The sequence below is a fragment of the Elgaria multicarinata genome, chromosome 8, assembly GCF_023053635.1.
Source record: "Elgaria multicarinata webbii isolate HBS135686 ecotype San Diego chromosome 8, rElgMul1.1.pri, whole genome shotgun sequence".
Classification (NCBI taxonomy): domain Eukaryota; kingdom Metazoa; phylum Chordata; class Lepidosauria; order Squamata; family Anguidae; genus Elgaria; species Elgaria multicarinata.
In genome coordinates this window covers 4,973,110-4,993,629 of record NC_086178.1, presented here as the reverse complement: position 1 = coordinate 4,993,629, position 20,520 = coordinate 4,973,110, and the positions used below count along the sequence as shown (strand labels likewise).

At 45.3% G+C, this 20,520-nt stretch overlaps 1 protein-coding gene across 4 annotated transcripts in view; it reads left to right on the top strand.

The window, feature by feature from the left end:
- RUBCN (rubicon autophagy regulator) overlaps positions 1-20,520 on the top strand; it is an 84,907-nt gene that overhangs the window by 16,366 nt on the left and 48,021 nt on the right. For all 4 annotated transcript variants that reach the window (XM_063131767.1, XM_063131765.1, XM_063131766.1 and 1 more), the window contains exons 2-5: positions 5,667-5,820; positions 10,882-10,965; positions 12,572-12,731; positions 17,405-17,511. In XM_063131767.1, coding sequence (XP_062987837.1) covers positions 5,667-5,820; positions 10,882-10,965; positions 12,572-12,731; positions 17,405-17,511 — 505 coding nt within the window. The remainder of the gene's footprint in view (positions 1-5,666; positions 5,821-10,881; positions 10,966-12,571; positions 12,732-17,404; positions 17,512-20,520) is intronic.

Here is a 20,520-nt window from a genome sequence, read left to right as displayed (position 1 = left end):
ATTATTATTGCATTTATATCCCGCCTTTTTTCCTCCAAGGAACCCAAGGCGGCGTACATAATCCTCCTCTCCATTTTATCCTCACAACAACAAGCCTGTGAGGTAGGTTGGGCTGAGAGTGTGTGACTGACCCAAAGTCACCCAGTGGGTTTTCATGGCCGAGTGGGGACTAGAACCCGGATCTCCTGACTCCTAGTCCGACACTTTGGCCACTATACCACACTGATATCAGGAAAAACTTTCTGACTGTTAGAATAGTATTTATTTTTTATTTATTACATTTTTATACCGCCCAATAGCCGAAGCTCTCTGGGCAGTTCACAAAAATTAAAACCACAATAAAACAACCAACAGGTTAAAAGCACAATTACAAAATACAGTATAAAAAGCACAACCAGGATAAAACCACACAGCAAAATTGATATAAGATTAAAATACAAAGTTGAAACAGTAAAATTTAAATTTAAGTTAAAATTAAGTGTTAAAATACTGAGAGAATAAAAAGGTCTTCAGCTGGCGACGAAAGCAGTACAGTGTAGGCGCCAGGCGGACTTCTCTGGGGAGCTCATTCCACAACCGGGGTGCCACAGCGGAGAAAGCCCTCCTTCTAGTAGCCACCTTGGTTCCATGACAATGGAACCAATGACCTAGGGAGGGCGTGAACTCTCCCACACTAGAGGCCTTCAAGATGCAGCTGGACAGCCATCTGTCAGGTATGGTTTAAGGTGGATTCCTGCATTGAGCAGGAGGTTGGACTCGATGGCGTTATAGGCGCTTTCCAGCTCTACTATTCTATGATGATTGAGAAGAGATCCTGGTCCTCCTCTGTCTAACAACCTCTTAAATCTTTGAAGAGTGCTCTCATGTCTCCCCTCAGTCTTCTCATCTCAAGTCTAAACATGCCTAGTTCTTTCAGTCTCTCCTCATAGGGCTTTGTTTCCAGACCCCTGATCATCCTGGTTGCCCTCCTCTGAACACGCTCCAGCTTGTCTGCGTCCTTCTTGAATTGTGGAGCCCAGAACTGGACGCAATACTCTAGATGAGGCCTAACCAGGGCCGAATAGAGAGGAACCACTGATCAGGCTTCTTTCTCTCCCTTGTTGCCATCCTCTGAGTTTCCCTCGGAGTAGGCATTTGTGGTGATAGAAATGCTTTGCATGTAGAAGGGTCCAGATTCAGTCCCCAGCAGAGAGTTGTAGAGTTTGGAAAGATGTCTGAACTGGGTAGCAGAGTTTGAAAAGACCTTCGCGTGAGACCTTGGGGAGTCACTGCCAGCCAGAGTTGACTATGCTGAGTTCGGTGGACCAATAAATAGTCCAACTCCATGTTGGGCAGCTTCATATAGCTGTTTGTGGTTTCATATTGCTAAGTTGAGCTGGTTCTTCAAAGGGACTGTCATTTGTATGGCTAGTAAGAACGTTTTGCATCCTTTGAGCTGAACAGTGGGAGATTTAGGCAGTGATGTGGGGTAGACATTCTTTCCAGTGTTTTATTTTTATGCGGAAAGTTTTCCATTTTGTAAGTTCATTAGCAACGATAAAAGAATGTCAATTGCAAATACAATATTCAGCAAACTTGGCAGTTTCAGAATTGTTGATGAGTAGTTTTCAATATATCATGAACGGTTGTTTGGGTTGCAAAGATGTATTAATGTGTCAATAGTCTCCAGTACTTTTTTGTTTTTGTTTTTTCATAAATTTAAACAATATAACAATTTGTCTTTAAATTTTTACAAGTATTCCAGTAAAAAAAAAAAAAATCTCCGTAATGTTACATTTAAACCACATTAAATGTGTTTTGTCCCCTTCCCCCCAATATCTTAGGCCAAATCCTTCTTGCGTATTGGAACAAAAATAATAATATGGAGTGCTTTTAAAAGCTTTGTTTACTAAATAGAAGTAAAATAAACATGCTAAACTAGTTCACATTCCAGGCCCCAGGGCATCAGTCCGTCTCCCCCTCTAGATTCTGGGGAATGTGGAAATTTTCCAAAGCAAAGTAACCGACGCAAATTAACCTAATTTTTATCCTAATGATGGTATTATGTTACTTCTCCTGGTGGGATTTTTTTTAATGGATTAATATAACTGTCCGCTATGGAGGATCTAAATGTTAGTAGGGGAGAAATCAAAGGGATGGGTTGGATGATAGAGACACAAGCAATAAACAAAATACATGGTTCTGATTTCAGTTTGAATATGAAGATGAAAGGGTTGGGACAAAGGCTGCATAGGAGACACGGATTTTGAGGAGGAATTTGAAAGAATAGAGAGCATCAATGTCATAGAATCATAGAATAGCAGAGTTGGAAGGGGCCTACAAGGCCATTGAGTCCAACCCCCTGCTCAATGCAGGAATCCACCCTAAAGCATCCCTGACAGATGGTTGTCCAGCTGCCTCTTGAAGGCCTCTAGTGTGGGAGAGCCCACCACCTCCCTAGGTAATGGATTCCATTGTCGTACTGCTCTAACAGTCAGGAAGTTTTTCCTGATGTCCAGCCGGAATCTGGCTTCCTTTAACTTGAGCCCGTTATTCCGTGTCCTGCACTCTGGGAGGATCGAGAAGAGGCACTGTTTGGGACTGAGTTCTTTCTGTCTTAAGGGGGTTATAAGCTATGTAAGGCAAACAGAAGAAGGACGTGAGCACAGCCATCTCAGCGCTGCCCTCATAAGCAGTTGAGAATCAAACTTACGTAGCACTCTGCTTTTCCCTGTTGTAGCAGCTTTGGGGGGTGCCAAGATAAAGACGAACACCGCTCAGGAAACCCTGAGCATGCTATATTTGTAGTTAAGATGCATGCACAAAAGCAATTGCTACTTGCTCTAAGAAAGTGGCAAATTGCAAAAGTGCTTTATCCTTGTCACCCAGGACACACACACACACACACACACACACACACACACACACACACACACACACACACAGTCTTGTCCTGCAACATGTGCTTGTGAAATGCTTTTTAAAAACAAATAGACCTGTTTCCGCTGTGGCTGGGCTCACACTCTCACCATTCTGAGTATTCATAAAAGCATAGGACAAAGGAAGTTGCTGAACTAGGGCGGCCCTCTATTTTTTCTTGTCCACGGTGTCCAGGTTTATTCTTAATATGCAAAGCAGGTTCTCCCGATGCACCAGGAAACAGGAGGAAGCTTCTAAATATAGGCCTCATTGAGAGACTGTGCCAGCCCTTGTTTCTGTGCTCTTTGGTTTACAGTGCCCTTGATCTTGAACCTTGGCATCCTGAGTTGCCCAAAGTCTTGTGCTCCCTTAAACACTTCGATCCGTTCTTGTTTGCTGCTCCTTATTTATTTATTTAGAATATTTATATACTTATTTATTTATTTATTTAAGGATTTTTATGCCGCCATTCAGCTAAAAAAGGCTCTCACAGCGGCTTACAAAAGTATTTCTTGACAGTCCCTGCCCACAGGCTTACAATCTAAAAGACATGACACAAAAGGAAAGGGGATTGGGAGGGGGGAGGAGGAGGGGGAAAAGGAAAGCAAATTCAGGCACTACAATCTTAGTTGTAAAGTTCAGCAGTTACAGTTGACAGCAGGAGGGAGGGGGGCTCTCAGCTGGAGATGGACCCAGGCACGGTGGAGAGGTGCCTGGCTGCTGCTTCCTCCCTCACTGGTGGCCTCTGCAGAGACAGTTGGTAGCAGGAGGGAGGGGGCTCTCAGCTGGAGCTGGACCCAGGCACAATGGAGAGGTGCCTGGCTGCTGCTTCCTCCCCCACTGGTGGCCTCTCCAGAGACAGTTGGTAGCAGGAGGGAGGGGGCTCTCAGCTGGAGCTGGACCCAGGCACAATGGAGAGGTGCCTGGCTGCTGCTTCCTCCCCCACTGGTGGCCTCTCCAGAGACAGTTGGTAGCAGGAGGGAGGGGGCTCTCAGCTGGAGCTGGACCCAGGCACAATGGAGAGGTGCCTGGCTGCTGCTTCCTCCCCCACTGGTGGCCTCTCCAGAGACAGTTGGTAGCAGGAGGGAGGGGGCTCTCAGCTGGAGCTGGACCCAGGCACAATGGAGAGGTGCCTGGCTGCTGCTTCCTCCCCCACTGGTGGCCTCTGCAGAGACAGTTGGTAGCAGGAGGGAGGGGGCTCTCAGCTGGAGCTGGACCCAGGCACAATGGAGAGGTGCCTGGCTGCTGCTTCCTCCCCCACTGGTGGCCTCTCCAGAGACAGTTGGTAGCAGGAGGGAGGGGGCTCTCAGCTGGAGCTGGACCCAGGCACGGTGGAGAGGTGCCTGGCTGCTGCTTCCTCCCTCACTGGTGGCCTCTGCAGAGACAGTTGGTAGCAGGAGGGAGGGGGCTCTCAGCTGGAGCTGGACCCAGGCACAATGGAGAGGTGCCTGGCTGCTGCTTCCTCCCTCACTGGTGGCCTCTCCAGAGACAGTTGGTAGCAGGAGGGAGGGGGCTCTCAGCTGGAGCTGGACCCAGGCACAATGGAGAGGTGCCTGGCTGCTGCTTCCTCCCTCACTGGTGGCCTCTGCAGAGACAGTTGGTAGCAGGAGGGAGGGGGCTCTCAGCTGGAGCTGGACCCAGGCATGGTGGAGAGGTGTCTGGCTGCTGCTTCCTCCCTTATGTCTGGGACTCCCTCCCAGAATACCATCCATGGCACCACCATTCCCCCTTCCTCCCAATAAATGCCATGAATTCTTGAATTATCTCATTCCAATTTAAATGAAACCTAAATGCCTATAATGGTATATATATATACACACGTGCTGCCTTCTATGAGGCCGTAGCTCAGTGTAATAGGGCACCTGCTTTGTATGCAGAAGTCCCCTGATTTGATCCCTTGTCTCTCCAGGGAGGGCAAGGAAAGGCTCCTGCTTAAAACCCCAGAGAGCCACTCTCAGTCAGTGTCAGCAATACTGGGCTGGATGGACCAATGGTCTGACTCAGTATAAGTCAGCTTCCTATGTTAGGGTGACCATATGAAAAGGAGAACAGGGCTCCTGTATCTTTAACAGGTGTATTGAAAAGGAAATTTCAGCAGGTGTCCTTTGTATATATGGGGAACCTGGTGAAATTCCCTCTTCATCACAACAGTTAAAGCTGCAGGTACTCTGCCCTCTTTTAAATCTGGTCAGTCTAGTATAGCTCCTGCACCTTTAACTGTTGTGGTGAAGAGGGAATTTCACCAGGTTCTCCATATATACAAATGACACCTGCTGAAATGACACCTTTCTAGGCAACTGTTAAAGATACAGGAGCCCTGTCCTCTTTTTCATAGGGTCACCCTACTGTATGCGCCAGCCAGTCATGCTGTCACCAGGTTGGGAAAAGGCTGCCCTATAGCCTTTACCACTCCTCTTCCCTTCCTCTGCTATCAAAAGTGTAGATTACATGCTTTTGGGGGCCGAGACACATCCCTTTTACTTAAGTTACTTTATAAGGCAGCAGTTTACATTGGTGATATAGGAGCTGTCTGGATTGTACCCTTTTTTTCCTTCCAGGGTAGCTGTAGCGTAGTCTATAGTGAGCTTGGCAGTTGTGTGTGTGGGGTGGTTTCTGCTGAAAGTGAGTGGGTGAGGCTGTACTCTGCTTATGCTGTTTTTCTACAAGTCCGAAACTGCAAAAGGCTCCCGTGTCCTTGGAGGCAGTGAGAAAGCTTCACCTGTGCTACAAAACTGCTGGTTTGCTGAGTGCTGGTTTGCACTTTTCAGGAAGGAGCATTGGAAGTTGCTGGGCAAGCTGAAGACGACCGTAGAGGGCTTGGTGTCGATCAATAATCCGAATGTTTGGTCTAAGTATGGCGGCTTGGAGCGGCTCTGCAGGGACATGCACAGCATCCTGCATCACGGGCTCATCACGGACCAGGTAGGCTTCCTTCGGTGGCGCCCTCTGGAATGTATGCCCATGCTGTCGCTCCAGCAGGTAACATCTTGATCACTTTTCACCTGGGACTGTCACAAACTGACACAGCAGAAAAGGACACACCCCGATCATCTAGTCCAGGGGTGAGCAATGTGTTGCCCTCCAGATGTTGTTGGACTGCAATTCCCATCAGCCCTAGCTAGTAGTGCCTGTGGTGAGAGACCATGGGAACTGCAGTGCAACAACATCTGGAGGGCCACTCATTGCCCACCCCTGCTGTAGTCCAACACCACACCTGTCCTAGGTAGCAAATCTTGAAAAAAAGTGTGGATGCAAATGTTGGCAGCCAGGTTGTGACCACAGAACAAGTGAGACAAGACTGAGTCTTGGGCCAATGAGTGGGTGGTAGTTGTTTTTCAAACACCTGCTCAGTGTGAGCTATGACCCAGGAGGCTGTTGGTTCAAATCTCAGCTACTAGGTGGGCTTAAGCAAGCACCTTTCTTTCGCCACCTCTCATAGAATCGTAGAATAGCAGAGTTGGAAAGTGCCTACAAGGCCATCTAGTCCAACCCCCTGTAATGTATAAAATGTATAAAACCCCTGTAATGTATAAAAACCCCTATATACATTACCCCCTGTAATGTATAAAACCCCCTATAATGTATAAAAGCATACATTATATGCTTTTAGACGCCAGGTTTTTATTCTCCCAACATTTTAACAATCTATAATTTTAAATAACATGGTTTTAAATTTGTAATTTTGCATTGCTGCTGTTTTTATCTGGTTGAGCTTTTATATTGTATTTTATATTATGGTTTTATACTGTTGTTTTATATTTTGAATGGTTTTAATTTTTGTGAACCGCCCAGAGAGCTCCGGCTATTGGGCGGTATAGAAATGTTAAATTTTTTTTTAAAATTAAATCAATGCAGGAATCCACCTGCCTCTTGAAGGCCTCTAGTGTGGGAGAGCCCACAACCTCCCTAGGTCACTGATTCCACCATCGCACTGCTCTAACAGTCAGGAAGTTTTTCCTGATGTCCAGCCGGAATCTGGCTTCCTTTAACTTCTCCATCTGCAGGGATTTCCAACACTGGCTGCCTACCAAAAGCACGTGGCGCTTCCTGTCTCTCTAGGCCAACCTTCTCCAACCAGGTGCCCCCCAGATGTTTTGATTCCAACTCCCATTAGCACCAGGCAATTTTCAGGACTGGTGGGAACCGTGGTCCATAACATTTGGAGATCACCAGGTTGGGGGAACCTGCTTTATGCTATGTGCGAGATCTTCCTTAGCCCTGCTTCCATAATGGCCCTACTTTTTTCATCTCCATCCCTTATCGTTCCTCGTCCATTGCTTATTCTGTCTTTATTTCCTTCAAACCCCCACCCCCCACCCCAGCAAGCTTACCTGCCTCCCTTTTATCTCTTAACAATATTCCTGCCTGCAGCAGTTACTGTTCTCAAAGGCCTGGAGACATGAAGCTATCAATTTCAGCACTGTAGCCAGAAAGTTCTTCCTAATGCCTAGGCCCGTGGTGCAGCCACGTTATTGAAGCTAATCGTCATCATCATCATTTATTTCTTACCCACCTCTCCCTCTGGATCAAGGCAGGGAACAACATTAAACAGAATAATACAATATAAACCAAATGCATAAAACTGATTAAAAGAGCATATAAAACCAATGCAGTATTAAAATTATCAGAACATCTTAACATTCTTAGCTTTAAAATTCATCAGGGTAGGCCTGCTGGAGAAGTTTTGTCTTTGTAATCCCATTTATGCCTTGAGTTCCTTGATGGTGGAAAGGCAGGATATAAATGGACTAAATTTATACAAGGCTGAGCGAAGGAAGATAGATGCTTTTGAACTGTGGTGTTGGAGGAGAATTCTGAGAGGGCCTTGGACTGCAAGAAGATCAAACCAGTCCATACTCCAGGAAATAAAGCCAGACTGCTCACTTAAGGGAATGGTATTAAAGGCAAAATTGAAGTACTTTGGCCATATAATGAGAAGACAGGATACCCTGGAGAAGAGGCTGATGCTAGGGAAAGTGGAAGGCAAAAGGAAGAGGGGCCGACCAAGGGCAAGATGGAGGGATGATATTCTGGAGGTGACGGACTCGACCTTGAGGGAGCTGGGGGTGGCGACGGCTGACAGAAAGCTCTGGCGTGGGCTGGTCCACGAAGTCACGAAGAGTCGGAAACGACTGAACGGATAAACAATAAAGTTGACTGCAACTTGACTTCTCTTTTTGATGCTGCCCAAGTAGTTGGGACACTGAAGATTGAGTTGGAAGCATTTAACAGAGAGCAGTGTTAGAAGGTTAGGAATGGGTCTGAGGCTTTGACTGTTTTGGATTCTCAAGAAAGAAAGCAGTATAGATATGGATGGCCGTTAAGTCGTCTTCAATGAAGAATTTTCAGCTGATGTGTGACAGAGTGCTGCTTTTGTCTCTCCTGAATCTACTGCCAGTCAGTTTCATTGGGTGTGCCCAGAATGTTCTCATATTCATTCTCATTCTCTCTCTGCGGTAGCAAGGCTAAACCATTAACTTGCCTTGATCATCTTCTGGCAGGAATATTATCCTTTTGAGATAAATCTGTTTTCTGGGGCTTTCCCGTCCCCTCAAAGTTATAATCATGTGGTTTATTGTAATGAGTGATCTCTGTGTTAAGAGTGGTTGATGGTTTTTTCTCCGTAGAACAAAGAAATCTGCAAGCAGAGAATCTTTACTCTCACACACATACACCCACCCACAACCACACACCAAGTTTCCGGTTTTGGTGCTGGTTATGATTAGCTTGAAATTGTGTGTTGCCTCCTCCAGATAAATCTCAGAAGGGGAAGACTTTCAGTTCCTGAGTTGGGCCTTCAGTGCTCCTGTAATAGAAACTGCCTTTATAACAAGGTGGATTACTGGTCCATCACATTCTGTACTGCCTACATGACTGGCCTTGGCTCTTCAGAGTTTCAGGCAGAGTTTCCCTTTTCTATGCAACTGTTAAAGATACTGGAGCCTTGTCCTCCTTTTCATAGGGTCGCCCTAAGAAACTGTCCATTATGGTGGTGTGTCACTTCCATGCATTTGACCGCCATTTATTTCCTTGCAGGTGAATCTATGTATACTGCTTATAAGAAGAAAAAAAACCAAGGACTCGGGTGAGGTGACTCCATGCTTATAAGCCTCACCTTTTATGCCCATTGCTAACTATGCTTGTCTTCTTGCTGCCAGAATATTGCAAAAGCTATATAAATGAAATTTGCAAATCGAGTCCATTTTGTGTAAATTCTGAATCACCTAACTTTTGAGTTCAGTGGGCTCCAGATATCAGGAAGGCTTACCTTCCTGATATCTCTTCATTGGCTTCCAATTCACCTCAGAGTCCAACATAAACTTCTCCTGTTGACCTACAAAGCTTTTCACGGTCTAGCTCCTTCCTATCTTTCCTCTCTCATCTCACACTATTGCCCTGCTCGTGCTCTTCGCTCCTCTGATACCATGTTTCTTACCTGCCCAAGGGTCTCTACTTCCCTTGCTTGGCTTCGTCCATTTTCTTCTGCTGCCCCTTACGCCTGGAACGCTCTTCCAGAACGTTTGCGAACTACAAGTTCAATCGCAGTTTTTAAAGCTCAGCTTTTAAAACTTGATTTTGATCTTACTTTTATACTGTTAATTTTACTCTCCCCTGTGCCTGTTTGGTGCATTCTCTTCTCTTTCTTGTTGTTTTATTACAATTTTATTAGAATGTAAGCCTACGCGGCAGGGTCTTGCTTAGGGTGACCCTATGAAAAGGAGGACAGGGCTCCTGTATCTTTAACAGTTGCCTAGAAAAGGGGATTTCAGCAGGTCTCATTTGTATATATTATTTATTTATTATTTATTTAAAACATTTATATCCCACCCTATATCATTAAGATCTCAGAGCGGCGTACAGATAAAAACATATAATAGGGTGACCATATGAAAAGGAGGACAGGGCTCCTGTATCTTTAACAGTTGCATAGAAAAGGAAATTTCAGCAGGTGTCAATTGAAGTGGGTGAAATTCTCTTTTCATCACAACAGTTAAAGCTACACTAGCTAGAATAGAGTGGCCAGATACAAAAGAGGGCAGGGCTTCTGCAGCTTTAACTGTTGTGATGAAGCGGGAATTTCACCCTCTTCAATTGACACCTGCTGAAATTCCCTTTTCCACATTACTGTTAAAGATACAGGAGCCCTGTCCTCCTTTTCATATGGTCACCCTAACATATAATATAAAACAATAAATATAAAAACAATATAAAACAATAAAAACAAATTAAACCATGATCCAAGTTAAAACAATATATAATTTAAAAGCAGTAAAAGCAGTTTAAACAGTTAAAACAATGTGCCAGTGAGTTTATATATGGAGAACCTGGTGAAATTCCGTCTTCATCACAAATGTTAAAGCTGCAGGAGCTATACTAGTGTGACCAGATTTAAAAGAGGGCAGGGCACCTGCAGCTTTAACAGTTGTGATGAAGAGGAAATTTCACCAGGTTCCCCATATATACAATGACACCTGCTGAAATTCCCTTTTCAATACAACTGTTAAAGATACAGGAGCCCTGTCCTTCCTGTCCATAGGGTCACCCTAGTCTTGCTATAGAATGTAAGCCTACGCGGCAGGGTTTTGCTATTTTATTGTTTTACTCTGTACAGCACCATGTACACTGATGGTGCTAAATAAATAAATAAATAATAATCTTGAATTCTTGACTTTACTCATGAATTACTGGGGAGAGTTGGATTCCTTTTTTCTTTTCTTTTTTTGCAGCTGCTCTTCAGCTATAAGAGATTCAGATCACCTGACAAGCTTTGACCTGTAGTTCATATTCAGCAGCTGTAAAGGAGCTAATTTCCTTCCTTTTTCTAGGCCTGACTTCTGATGACCTCTGTGTGTGTGTGTGTGTGTGTGTGTGCGTGCGTGCAATGCACGGACAGTTGCACTGATTTCCCCGTCTGGTCTCTGAATGCTTTCTGAGCTGTTGCTGCTTCCAGGGGAATCTTAACTTTCTGTATTTCCTGGGCAGGTCTGTTGCAGGCAGAGGGATTACTGGCAGTTTGTGAAGGACATCCGTAGGCTGAGTCCGAATGCTGCCCATCACGTTGAGAGGGTGAGCTCATGTTTTGGGTAAAGAGAGAGGAGGGGTGGTGGTGTTTGGATTTGGGGGGGGGGAGGAGTGATGATGAAGTAGCAGAGGGGCAGGGTTGCCATTATCAACAAGGTGAATGAAGGTCACTTGTCCCTTTGTTGTTTAAACCTTTATAGAGGCCCTGAAAGGCAAATTGCACAGGGATAGTCTGAGGGCGCTGAAGGGGTGCAGGAAGGAATTGCAGCTCCTACTCAGCGGTAGAGAACAGGGGTTGCAGGCCGGTGGGGTGGTTGGGGAAGCAAGCGGCCTCAGACCGGAGACTTGAGAACCTTCAAACTGTGTCAGCCCTTGCTGCAGTTACTCTTCTAATCTCAGGGCAATAGGGGCACCTGGAGAACGCTGAGGACGAGGGCTGGACGTTGGACTCTGGCCCTGTTGACGTTGGGAAGGGAGCAGGTCGCTGAGCAGCGGTGAAAGCAAAAGTGTGAGTGATCTCTTGCAGTGAAAGAGATCTCTTGTGCTGCTCAGACCATTGAGTAAGCTTGGCCTGGACGCTTTTATGATGTTGGAGGAGTATCGCCTGTCCTACTGTTAAGAGGGTTTCTGGCTGGTTTCTCTGGAGTTTCCCCTCCAAAGCCATTACTGGGCTGTGACACAGTGACTGCATCCGGCTGACACCCATCAGGACCTGTTGCAGCTTGAGTCCTGAGACTAGATCAAGGAGGTGGGCGCACATATCAAGTGGGGAGATTGGTATGATTCTGATATATTTTGTCTTGCAGTCCCCTCTTAAATCGGGCACAAGCCTTCCCTAACAATACACCGTTGATACTGCAACAATCCCCATTATCAGGGCTTATGGAACTCCCTTCCCAGGGAGGCCAGGCTGGCTCCCTCTCGGCTACACTTTCAGAGGCAGGCAAAAACGTTTTTGTTCCAGCAGGCTTTCGGAACTACTCTGGACCTGTGTTAATGTATTGGATTCCCCTCCCCCCAATTTAATCTGTTACTGTTTTTTAAAATAAATAAATAAACATGTTTTTAATTTTACTGCAGGTTTAATTCTATTTTAACTTTTGTAAATTTATATTTGTATGTTTTAATTGTACACGTTTTAACCTTGTGAACTGCCTTGAGTTCCAGTACTGGGGAAAAGGCGGGATATAAATAATAATACCAATACCATCATCATAATAAATAAATTAATAAATAATCAGGCCAGAGGATATGGACTGTCAAGAGCAGGTGGTATCACCTCCTTTCCAGGAGACTCTATTTATTTTTTATTATTTATTTATTTATTTATTTATTTATTACATTTATATGCCGCCCCATAGCCGAAGCTCTCTGGGCGGTTTAACACATCTAACACATCTCCGCTCAGCCCAGCCCTGTCCGGCCCATTATTCCCTGTATTTTACTGATGGGGGAACTGAAATTGAAAGATGGTGACTGGTTCACACTGCCTCTCAAAGAGCAGCCACCCCCCACCCCCCATGCTTTCTAGGAGGCTGGTAAATTGGGAGAGGCCCAGGGGGGCATTTTGTCCAGGATGTTCTGATACACTGCTGTCTAGAACCCCCTGGACTTGGCCTACTTTTTCTTGAAAGTGTCGTCTCTCTTCCAGTTTATCCACCTGCATGAGAATGGACAGCGGAACACCGACAGCGCCAGTGACCGGGCAACTGCAGAGCTCTGGCTCCAGCACAGCCTGCAGTTCCATTGCCTGTCAGCTCAGCTGAAGCCTCTGCTGGGGAACAAGCAGTGCATCCGGAGGTTCTATGCAGGTAAGAGGAACTGAGCAACCTGGGGTGCGCTTCCTTCTTCTTCTTCTCCCCCCACCCCATCAAAATTAGTTGTAAGATTTCCACTCCGGCTGGGGAGTTTGCCTCGAGATCATAGAATCATAGAATAGCAGAGTTGGAAAGGGCCTACAAGGCCATCGAGTCTGGAAACTGGCCAGGGGTCTGGAAACAAAGCCCTATGAAGAGAGATTGAAAGAACTGGGCATGTTTAGCCTGGAGAAGAGAAGATTGAGGGGAGACATGAGAGCACTCTTCAAATACTTAAAGGGTTGTCACACAGAGGAGGGCCAGGATCTCTTCTCGATCCTCCCAGAGTGCAGGACACGGAAGAACGGGCTCAAGTTAAAGGAAGCCAGATTCCAGCTGGACATCAGGAAAAACTTCCTGACTGTTAGAGCAGTACGACAATGGAATCAGTTACCTAGGGAGGTTGTGGGCTCTCCCACGCTAGAGGCATTCAAGAGGCAGCTGGACTACCATCTGTCATGGATGCTTTAGGGTGGATTCCTGCACTGAGCAGGGGGTTGGACTCAATGGCCTTGTAGGCCCCTTCCAACTCTGCTATTCTATGATTCTAAGATTCTATGAGTCCAGCCCCCTGCTCAATGCAGGAATCCACCCTAAAGCATCCCTGACAGATGGTTTTCCAGCTACCTCTTGAAGGCCTCTAGTGTGGGAGAGCCCACCACCTCCCTAGTTAACTGGTTCCATTGTCATCCTGCTCTAACAGTCAGGAAGTTTTTCCTGATGTCCAACTGGAATCTGGTTTCCTGTAACTTGAGCCCGTTATTCCGTGGCCTGCACTCTGGGAGGATCGAGAAGAGATCCTGGCCCTCCTCTGTGTGACAACCTTTAAAGTATTTGAAGAGTGCTAACATGTCTCCCCTCAGTCTTCTCTTCTCCAGGATAACATGCCCAGTTGTTTCAGTCTCTTTTCAGTGTGATCCACATTACGTGGCCTGCATAGTGGCCTTCTGTTCTATTCTGTCTCCCGTCAGCCTCCTTTTTTCCAAGCTGACAATCCCAGTTGATGTAACCTTCCCTCGTAGGGGAGATGCTCCAGCCCCAAGGAGGGGACCAGACTAGAACCTTTCCCCATGACATGATAGTTTTCTGTGTTCAGGGAATCTCTTTTCCTTAAGGTTAATCCTTCCATCAGTCTGAAGTGGTACAGCCCAGGCACAGGTTCAGTAAGGACTAGGTCTGCAGTTCTCTGCCTTTACGGCAAGTAGCCGAATGAAGAAATGCATTGGAACAAAGAAAGCTGGGTAGTACCAGGTCTGCCTAGTAATCCGTCCAGCCCAGAATTGCCTGTTATGACTGGCAAGGCAAAGGTCTGGACTGTCCCACGGCCTGATGTCCTTTTCCTTAGAGATGCCAAGGATTGAGCCCGGGACCTTTGGCGTGCAGCGCTACTTCCTAACCTCCTAAATCCTTGCCCGTTTCTTCTATCCCTTGTCCCCATGTGCTTATGATCACAGCCTGTTTTCTCAGAGCTTCATCCCACGTACCTGTTTCCCTCGAATTATCCCTACAGCGCTAAACTTGTCGGCGTTCTTGTTGCTACTGGGCGGCTACATCCTTTGCGTACCAGGAAATGGGTTTAAGGGGGAAAATGTAAAAAAAAAAATCAATGGATGACCCAATCCAATTCACATTTGGTATGCTTAAAGCTCTCCTTAATATCTATTACTGTGCCAATTTTTAGGTCTTTATCTTTAAAGCTTACGCAGATGTAAGCATTTGTTTAATTTTTCTTCAAATCCTGCTCCTGTGCCCCAGTGGCCGCTCGGATGATACGCTCGAAAACTAGTAGCAAAATACGGCGAGTCTTTTGCCTTTATAGCACAATTAAAGCAGGATGCCTGGGAGTACTTCACAATCAAAGCCGATTATAAGCTGGAAAACTTCGGAGTCCTTTGCACACAATTCGCAGTGACTGCACAGTATAACGCTGGTGTGACAAAGCTCTCTGAGTACAAAGCCTTAAGTGTCTCGAGCTTGTACTGTGACGGGTGGGGGTGCCCTGCCCCAATTGGTGTGCCTTGAAGGGTCATATCTGAGAGGCTTTTGTTACCATAGCACAGCTGCGGAGTGTGTTTTGCGACTCTTCTGTTGAGATGCCGTGTGCGTGTGTGTGATGCAGCTGTTAGAGGACATGCTAGGAGCCTGTTCTTTCACAGGTCACTGCATCAGGGTGCCTGGCTGTGTCTAGTTACACATTTCTGGGGATCTTCAGGCAATTGCGGATGTAACACAAGCATATTTGTGCAGTAATGTAAACTCCTATCGTGTAAAATCAGGAAGAGGCTATATGGGCGAGGCATGGAAGAGCAGCCGGTCAAGGACATTGGCCTAAACGCCTTCAAGATGGCCACCTCCTTTGAATGCCCTCTTGCTTTGACTGTCCATGTGCCATGTCTTTTCCCCACAGCTTGTAGAACTTGACTTTGTTCTGACTTTTATACTGTTAGTTTTACTCTACCCTGTGCCTGTTTGGTGCCTTCTCCTCCCTTTCTTATTGTTTTATTACGATTTTATTAGAATGTAAGCCTATATGGCAGGGTGGTGTTGTTTTATTCCTTTACTATGTACACACCGTGTACATTGATGGTGCAATATAAACAAATAAATAATAAATGATGTCTACACATAGATCAAGGCGGATGGAGAGGGGTTTTGGGGGACTGCCCAACAACCGTAGAAATCTCTTCTCCTTGAGATGCATCTGAGTTTGAATGTTTTCGGCTATAAGACAGACGTATTTGGGCTGTCTTTCCCTTCTCTCTCTCCAAATCCCCTTTCCTTTCCTGACACTTCTTCGTAAGCCACTCTGGTTGCCTTTTGGCTGAAAGGTGGGATAAAATAAGCAGAGTGGATTTGATTTAAATCAATTTGATTTAAATCATTACTCAGAAAGACTCTGTTTAATCGTGTGATTTCCCCTTCCTCCAAAAATGCACTCTTCCTCGCTATTAGCTTATTTTACACAACTCAGAGTTACCAAAGACTCATTCTTGCTGGTATAATCTTAATATTTACAACCAGATGAAGGTTTCATTTTTAGAATAACAACTTTTCAGATTAGTTTTACAGTTATATATATATATTAAAAAACCTGATTTGGTTATACCATTAGAAACACATCGTAGAAAATTGTGAAATTATTGCGAGGTGAACTATCTCCAGTTTAATAGGTTAATCGTTCATATTTGGACAACTTTTCTGCTGTTCTTTATTGGAAGAAGAAAAATTATCATTACCTGAATGGGTTAATGGAATTCATTTACCAAAAAAATTAAACATTGCATGAATGCCTTGACGGGAGAGATTTGTCAACTTAATAGTCTTCCGGAATTTAGGAAAGCTTCTGGCAGGCCTACCCACTTGAATTTTAAAATTGCCTTTTAATGATGTGCTGCTTTTAGTGATGTATTGGTTTTAAATGTTTTAATTAGTTGTATGATGTTTGCATTTGTGTTGTGCCCCGCCTCGATACAAAGGGAGAGGCGGGTAACAAATAAATTTTTTTTTATTATTATTATTATTATAATTATTATTATTAATAATAATAATAATAATAATATACCGTCTCATGCTACATAATTAAAAAACGAATCCTTATTTCATGACTATAATGTATCTTAAATAGAAAGCTATTTTTAGATAGATTTTTCCTCAAAAAACATTTTATTAAAAAAAAAAATCTGATTCGGCCCTGGTTAGGCCTCATCTAGAGTATTGCGTCCAGTTCTGGGCTCCACAATTCAAGAAGGACGCAGACAAGCTGGAGCGTGTTCAGAGGAGGGCAGCCAGAATGATCAGGGGTCTGGAAACAAAGCCCTATGAAGAGAGACTGAAAGAACTGGGCATGTTTAGCCTGGAGAAGAGAAGATTGAGGGGAGACATGAGAGCACTCTTCAAATACTTCAAAGGTTGTCACACAGAGGAGGGCCAGGATCTCTTCTCGATCGTCCCAGAGTACAGGACACGGAATAACAGGCTCAAGTTAAAGGAAGCCAGATTCCAGCTGGACATCAGGAAAAACTTCCTGACTGTTAGAGCAGTACGACAATGGAACCAGTGACCTAGGGAGGTGGTGGGCTCTCCCACACTAGACTCCTTCAAGAGGCAACTGGACAACCATCTGTCAGGGATGCTTTCGGGTGGATTCCTGCACTGAGCAGGGGGTTGGACTCGATGGCCTTGTAGGCCCCTTCCAACTCTGCTATTCTATGATTCTATGATTTAAATTAAAAAAAATCCGATTTAAATTAAAAAATCAGATTTTTTTTTAAAAAAAATAATCATTGATTTTTATCCACTCTGAAAATAAGTAATCCTGGGCTTTAGCAGTTGCGTGTTGCTTTTTGTAAAACTCTGTTTGGTGTTTCATGTTTTTGCTAGGTATCCTGGTATTCTTGGTTTTTAACTGGACACTATTCCTAGCATTGCTGCATGCCTTCTGATTAGCGTGGAAATCTAAATAGGTAGCTTGCATTTCCTTCTGCAAATCCCTTGCTTAGCTCTTCTCCCCTAATTCAAAGCCCAGAGGATTGGAACGTCAGGAAGGCGAACGCTGCATACTGCGCAAACAGCCACAGGAGAGCGATAGGACCGTGTGAACCTGAGCCCCCCCCCTCTTTCTTTTGCAGACTCAGCTTTCCTGCTCAGTGACGCCCACGTCACTGTCATGTTGCAGTGCTTGGAGGCTGTGGAGCAGAACAATCCCCGGCTGCTTGCTCAAATAGATGCATCCATGGTGAGAAGGGTCCTTCAACATTTCATTTTCGTTTTGTTTCTTTCTCTGCCCCCCGTTCCTTCTTTACCTATGCCAGATGGTGCTTTGGTGTTGTCCTCTGCACAGTGTCTCATTCAGGAGCAAACAGAGGGCTTTTGAAGAAGTGCCTTGACTACTTGGCCATGGAAGTTAAATGCCAGCAGGCGGTTGCAATAGCACTAGAATGGTTCAATTAGTGTGAGTCCTGTGAAGGCAGGTTGCAGTACTTGTCACGTAGATAGGACCCAGTGAGCTTTCTCTGTCATCATCATTATTATTATTTAATCTCTTTTCTCGCTCATGGTGGTTTTTCTAGACGTACATGACGGGCATTGCCAAGTCATGCTGTCTTTTACAGCTTCAGGAATTTCCTGACAATTGAGCATGTTTTAAGTATGACTGCTTTCTGGATGTTAGTGAGGCTGTATTTTGGTAGGCCCAGTTTCTGAAGGTTTTCTGTATAGTTTTTTTGATGTGATGCCAGTGACTGATGTGACTAACGGAATAATTGTGACCTTTTCCTGTTGCCATAGTTCTTTGACATCCACGGCCAGTGGTGTATATTTTTCTCTCTTTTCCTCTTCCTTTTCAACAATATTTTTGTCATTCTGTATTGCTATGTCGATGAGGTATGTGGGGTTTTTTTTGTCTATGACCATTATGTCTGGTCGGTTGCAAGGTATTGTTTTTTCAGTATGAATTTTTCTGTCCTAGTATATTTTATGATCTGCATTTTCCAAGATTGTTTCGGGTGAGTATGTATAGTATGGTGTAAGTTGTTTGATAAGGTTGAGTTTGATGGCCAGTTGGTGAATTATTTTTGCAGCTGTATTATTATTTATTGCATTTATATACCACTTCACAGCCGAAGCTCTCTGGGCTGTTTACAAAGATTAAAACAGGACCATTAAAAACAAATACTCAAAAATTAAAACCATAAAAACAGATTACGTACAATATCTATCTATTCTGGGTTAATTAAAAACTCAACATATGCTGTTAAATGAATGAATAGAAAATTCTTGACCTGGCACTGAAAAGATAATGTTGGCGCCAGGCAAGCCTCGTTGGATAGATTGTTCCATAATTGGGGGCCACCACTGAGAAGGCCCTCTCCCTTGTTGCCATCCTCTGAGCTTCCCCCGAAGGAGGACCTTAGATGTTGAGTGTGTAGGCTCCAGCTTTGCAGTTAGCTGCTTGCCTAAGACAAATAAAAATCTCTCCTGAGTAAGTGGAATTTTTTCATCACAGTAGCCATGGGAGATGGTACAAGTAGCAGTTATTAGGCTAAATTTGAAGACTGTTAGCGAGTGAAAGAAGCTGGCCGGTGAAGTTGTGAGTGACTCCACTTCCTCAGAAGATTTTAAAGAAGCTTGGACAGGTGTCTGCCAGGGTGCTTTAGGTATATATCCGGGAGGTGGCAGTTGGATTTAATTAGTGCAAAGTTGGGAATTCTTTCATCCCTGGGTCTGGATTTCTTTCCAGCTCACCCCCGGATGTTATCACAGGGGCCCTTTTCTCCATACGGAGGAGGAACAACGTGATCACTCCTGCCAGTCTCTACATAAGGCTGAGATTGAGGGGAGATTGAGGGGAGACTTGATAGCACTCTTCAAATACTTAAAAGGTTGTCACACAGAGGAGGGCCAGGATCTCTTCTCGATCCTCCCAGAGTGCAGGACATGGAATAACGGGCTCAAGTTAAAGGAAGCCAGATTCCAGCTGGACATCAGGAAAAACTTCCTGACTGTTAGAGCAGTACGACAATGGAATCAGTTGCCTGGTGAGGTTGTGGGCTCTCCCACACTAGAGGCCTTCAAGAGGCAGCTGGACAACCATCTGTCAGGGATGCTTTAGGGTGGATTCCTGCATTGAGCAGGGGGTTGGACTCGACGGCCTTGTAGGCCCCTTCCAACTCTGCTATTCTATGATTCCATGATTCTAAGGCAAAGGCTGCCCTTCTCTCCATGCAGAGACAGCTTCTCTCTGCGTGGAAAGAGGGGCTTCTCTATGCAGTGTCAGGCAACGCAGTGGTCACTCCGTGCTTCACCCTGCACAGAGAAATGTTAGTTCCTCTGAGTTGCATAGAAAGGCAGTCTTCCTCTAGCGCTGGGAGAGGAAACCCTTGCTGTTATCTCTGATCAGTGATAGAACAGTGATTTCCTCTCCCAGTGCTAGAATCATAGAATTAGTCATAGAATAGTAGAGGTGGAATGGGCCCATAAGGCCATCGAGTCCAACCCCCTGCTCAACGCAGGTTTTTTTCCTGCCTTTTTCTACCACTGGGAATGGAGGCAGGGCCTGAGGAAATAGGTCAGATGGGGAACCCCACCCCATGAGTGGTTCTCAAAGTATGTGAAAAGCTAAGTGCAAGTTCTTTAGTCAAAACAGTATTTGTGCAGAAGCTTCCCTGAAGGACAGTGTGCCCACTGTTACCCACGGAGTGCCTTTTACAAACTCTGGTTGGTGGCTCAGCTACGCCCCTACCTGGGCAGGGATAACCTGGCTTCAGTCATCCATGCTCTGGTAACCTCCAAGTTAGATTACTGCAATGCACTCTACGTAGGGCTGCCTTTGAAGACAGTTCGGAAGCGGCAGCTCATGCAAAATGCAGCGGCCAGATTGATTTTGGGAACCAGAAGGTTCGACCATATAACACCTGCTCTGGTCTGCTTGCACTGGCTGCCTGTATGTTTCTGAGCCCAATTCAAGGTGCTGGTTTTGACCTATAAAGCCTTACATGGCTTGGGACCACAATACCTGACGGAACGCCTCTCCCGACGTGAATATACCCGGTCACTACGTTCAACATCGAAGGTCCTCCTCCAGGTGCCTACTCCGAGAGAGGCTTGGAGTGTGGCAACGAGGGACAGGGCCTTTTTGGTGGTGGCCCCCAGACTATGGAACGATCTCCCTGACGAGGCTTGCCTGGCACCAATGCTGCTATCTTTCCGGCGCCAGGTTAAGACTTTCCTCTTTGCCCAGGCATAT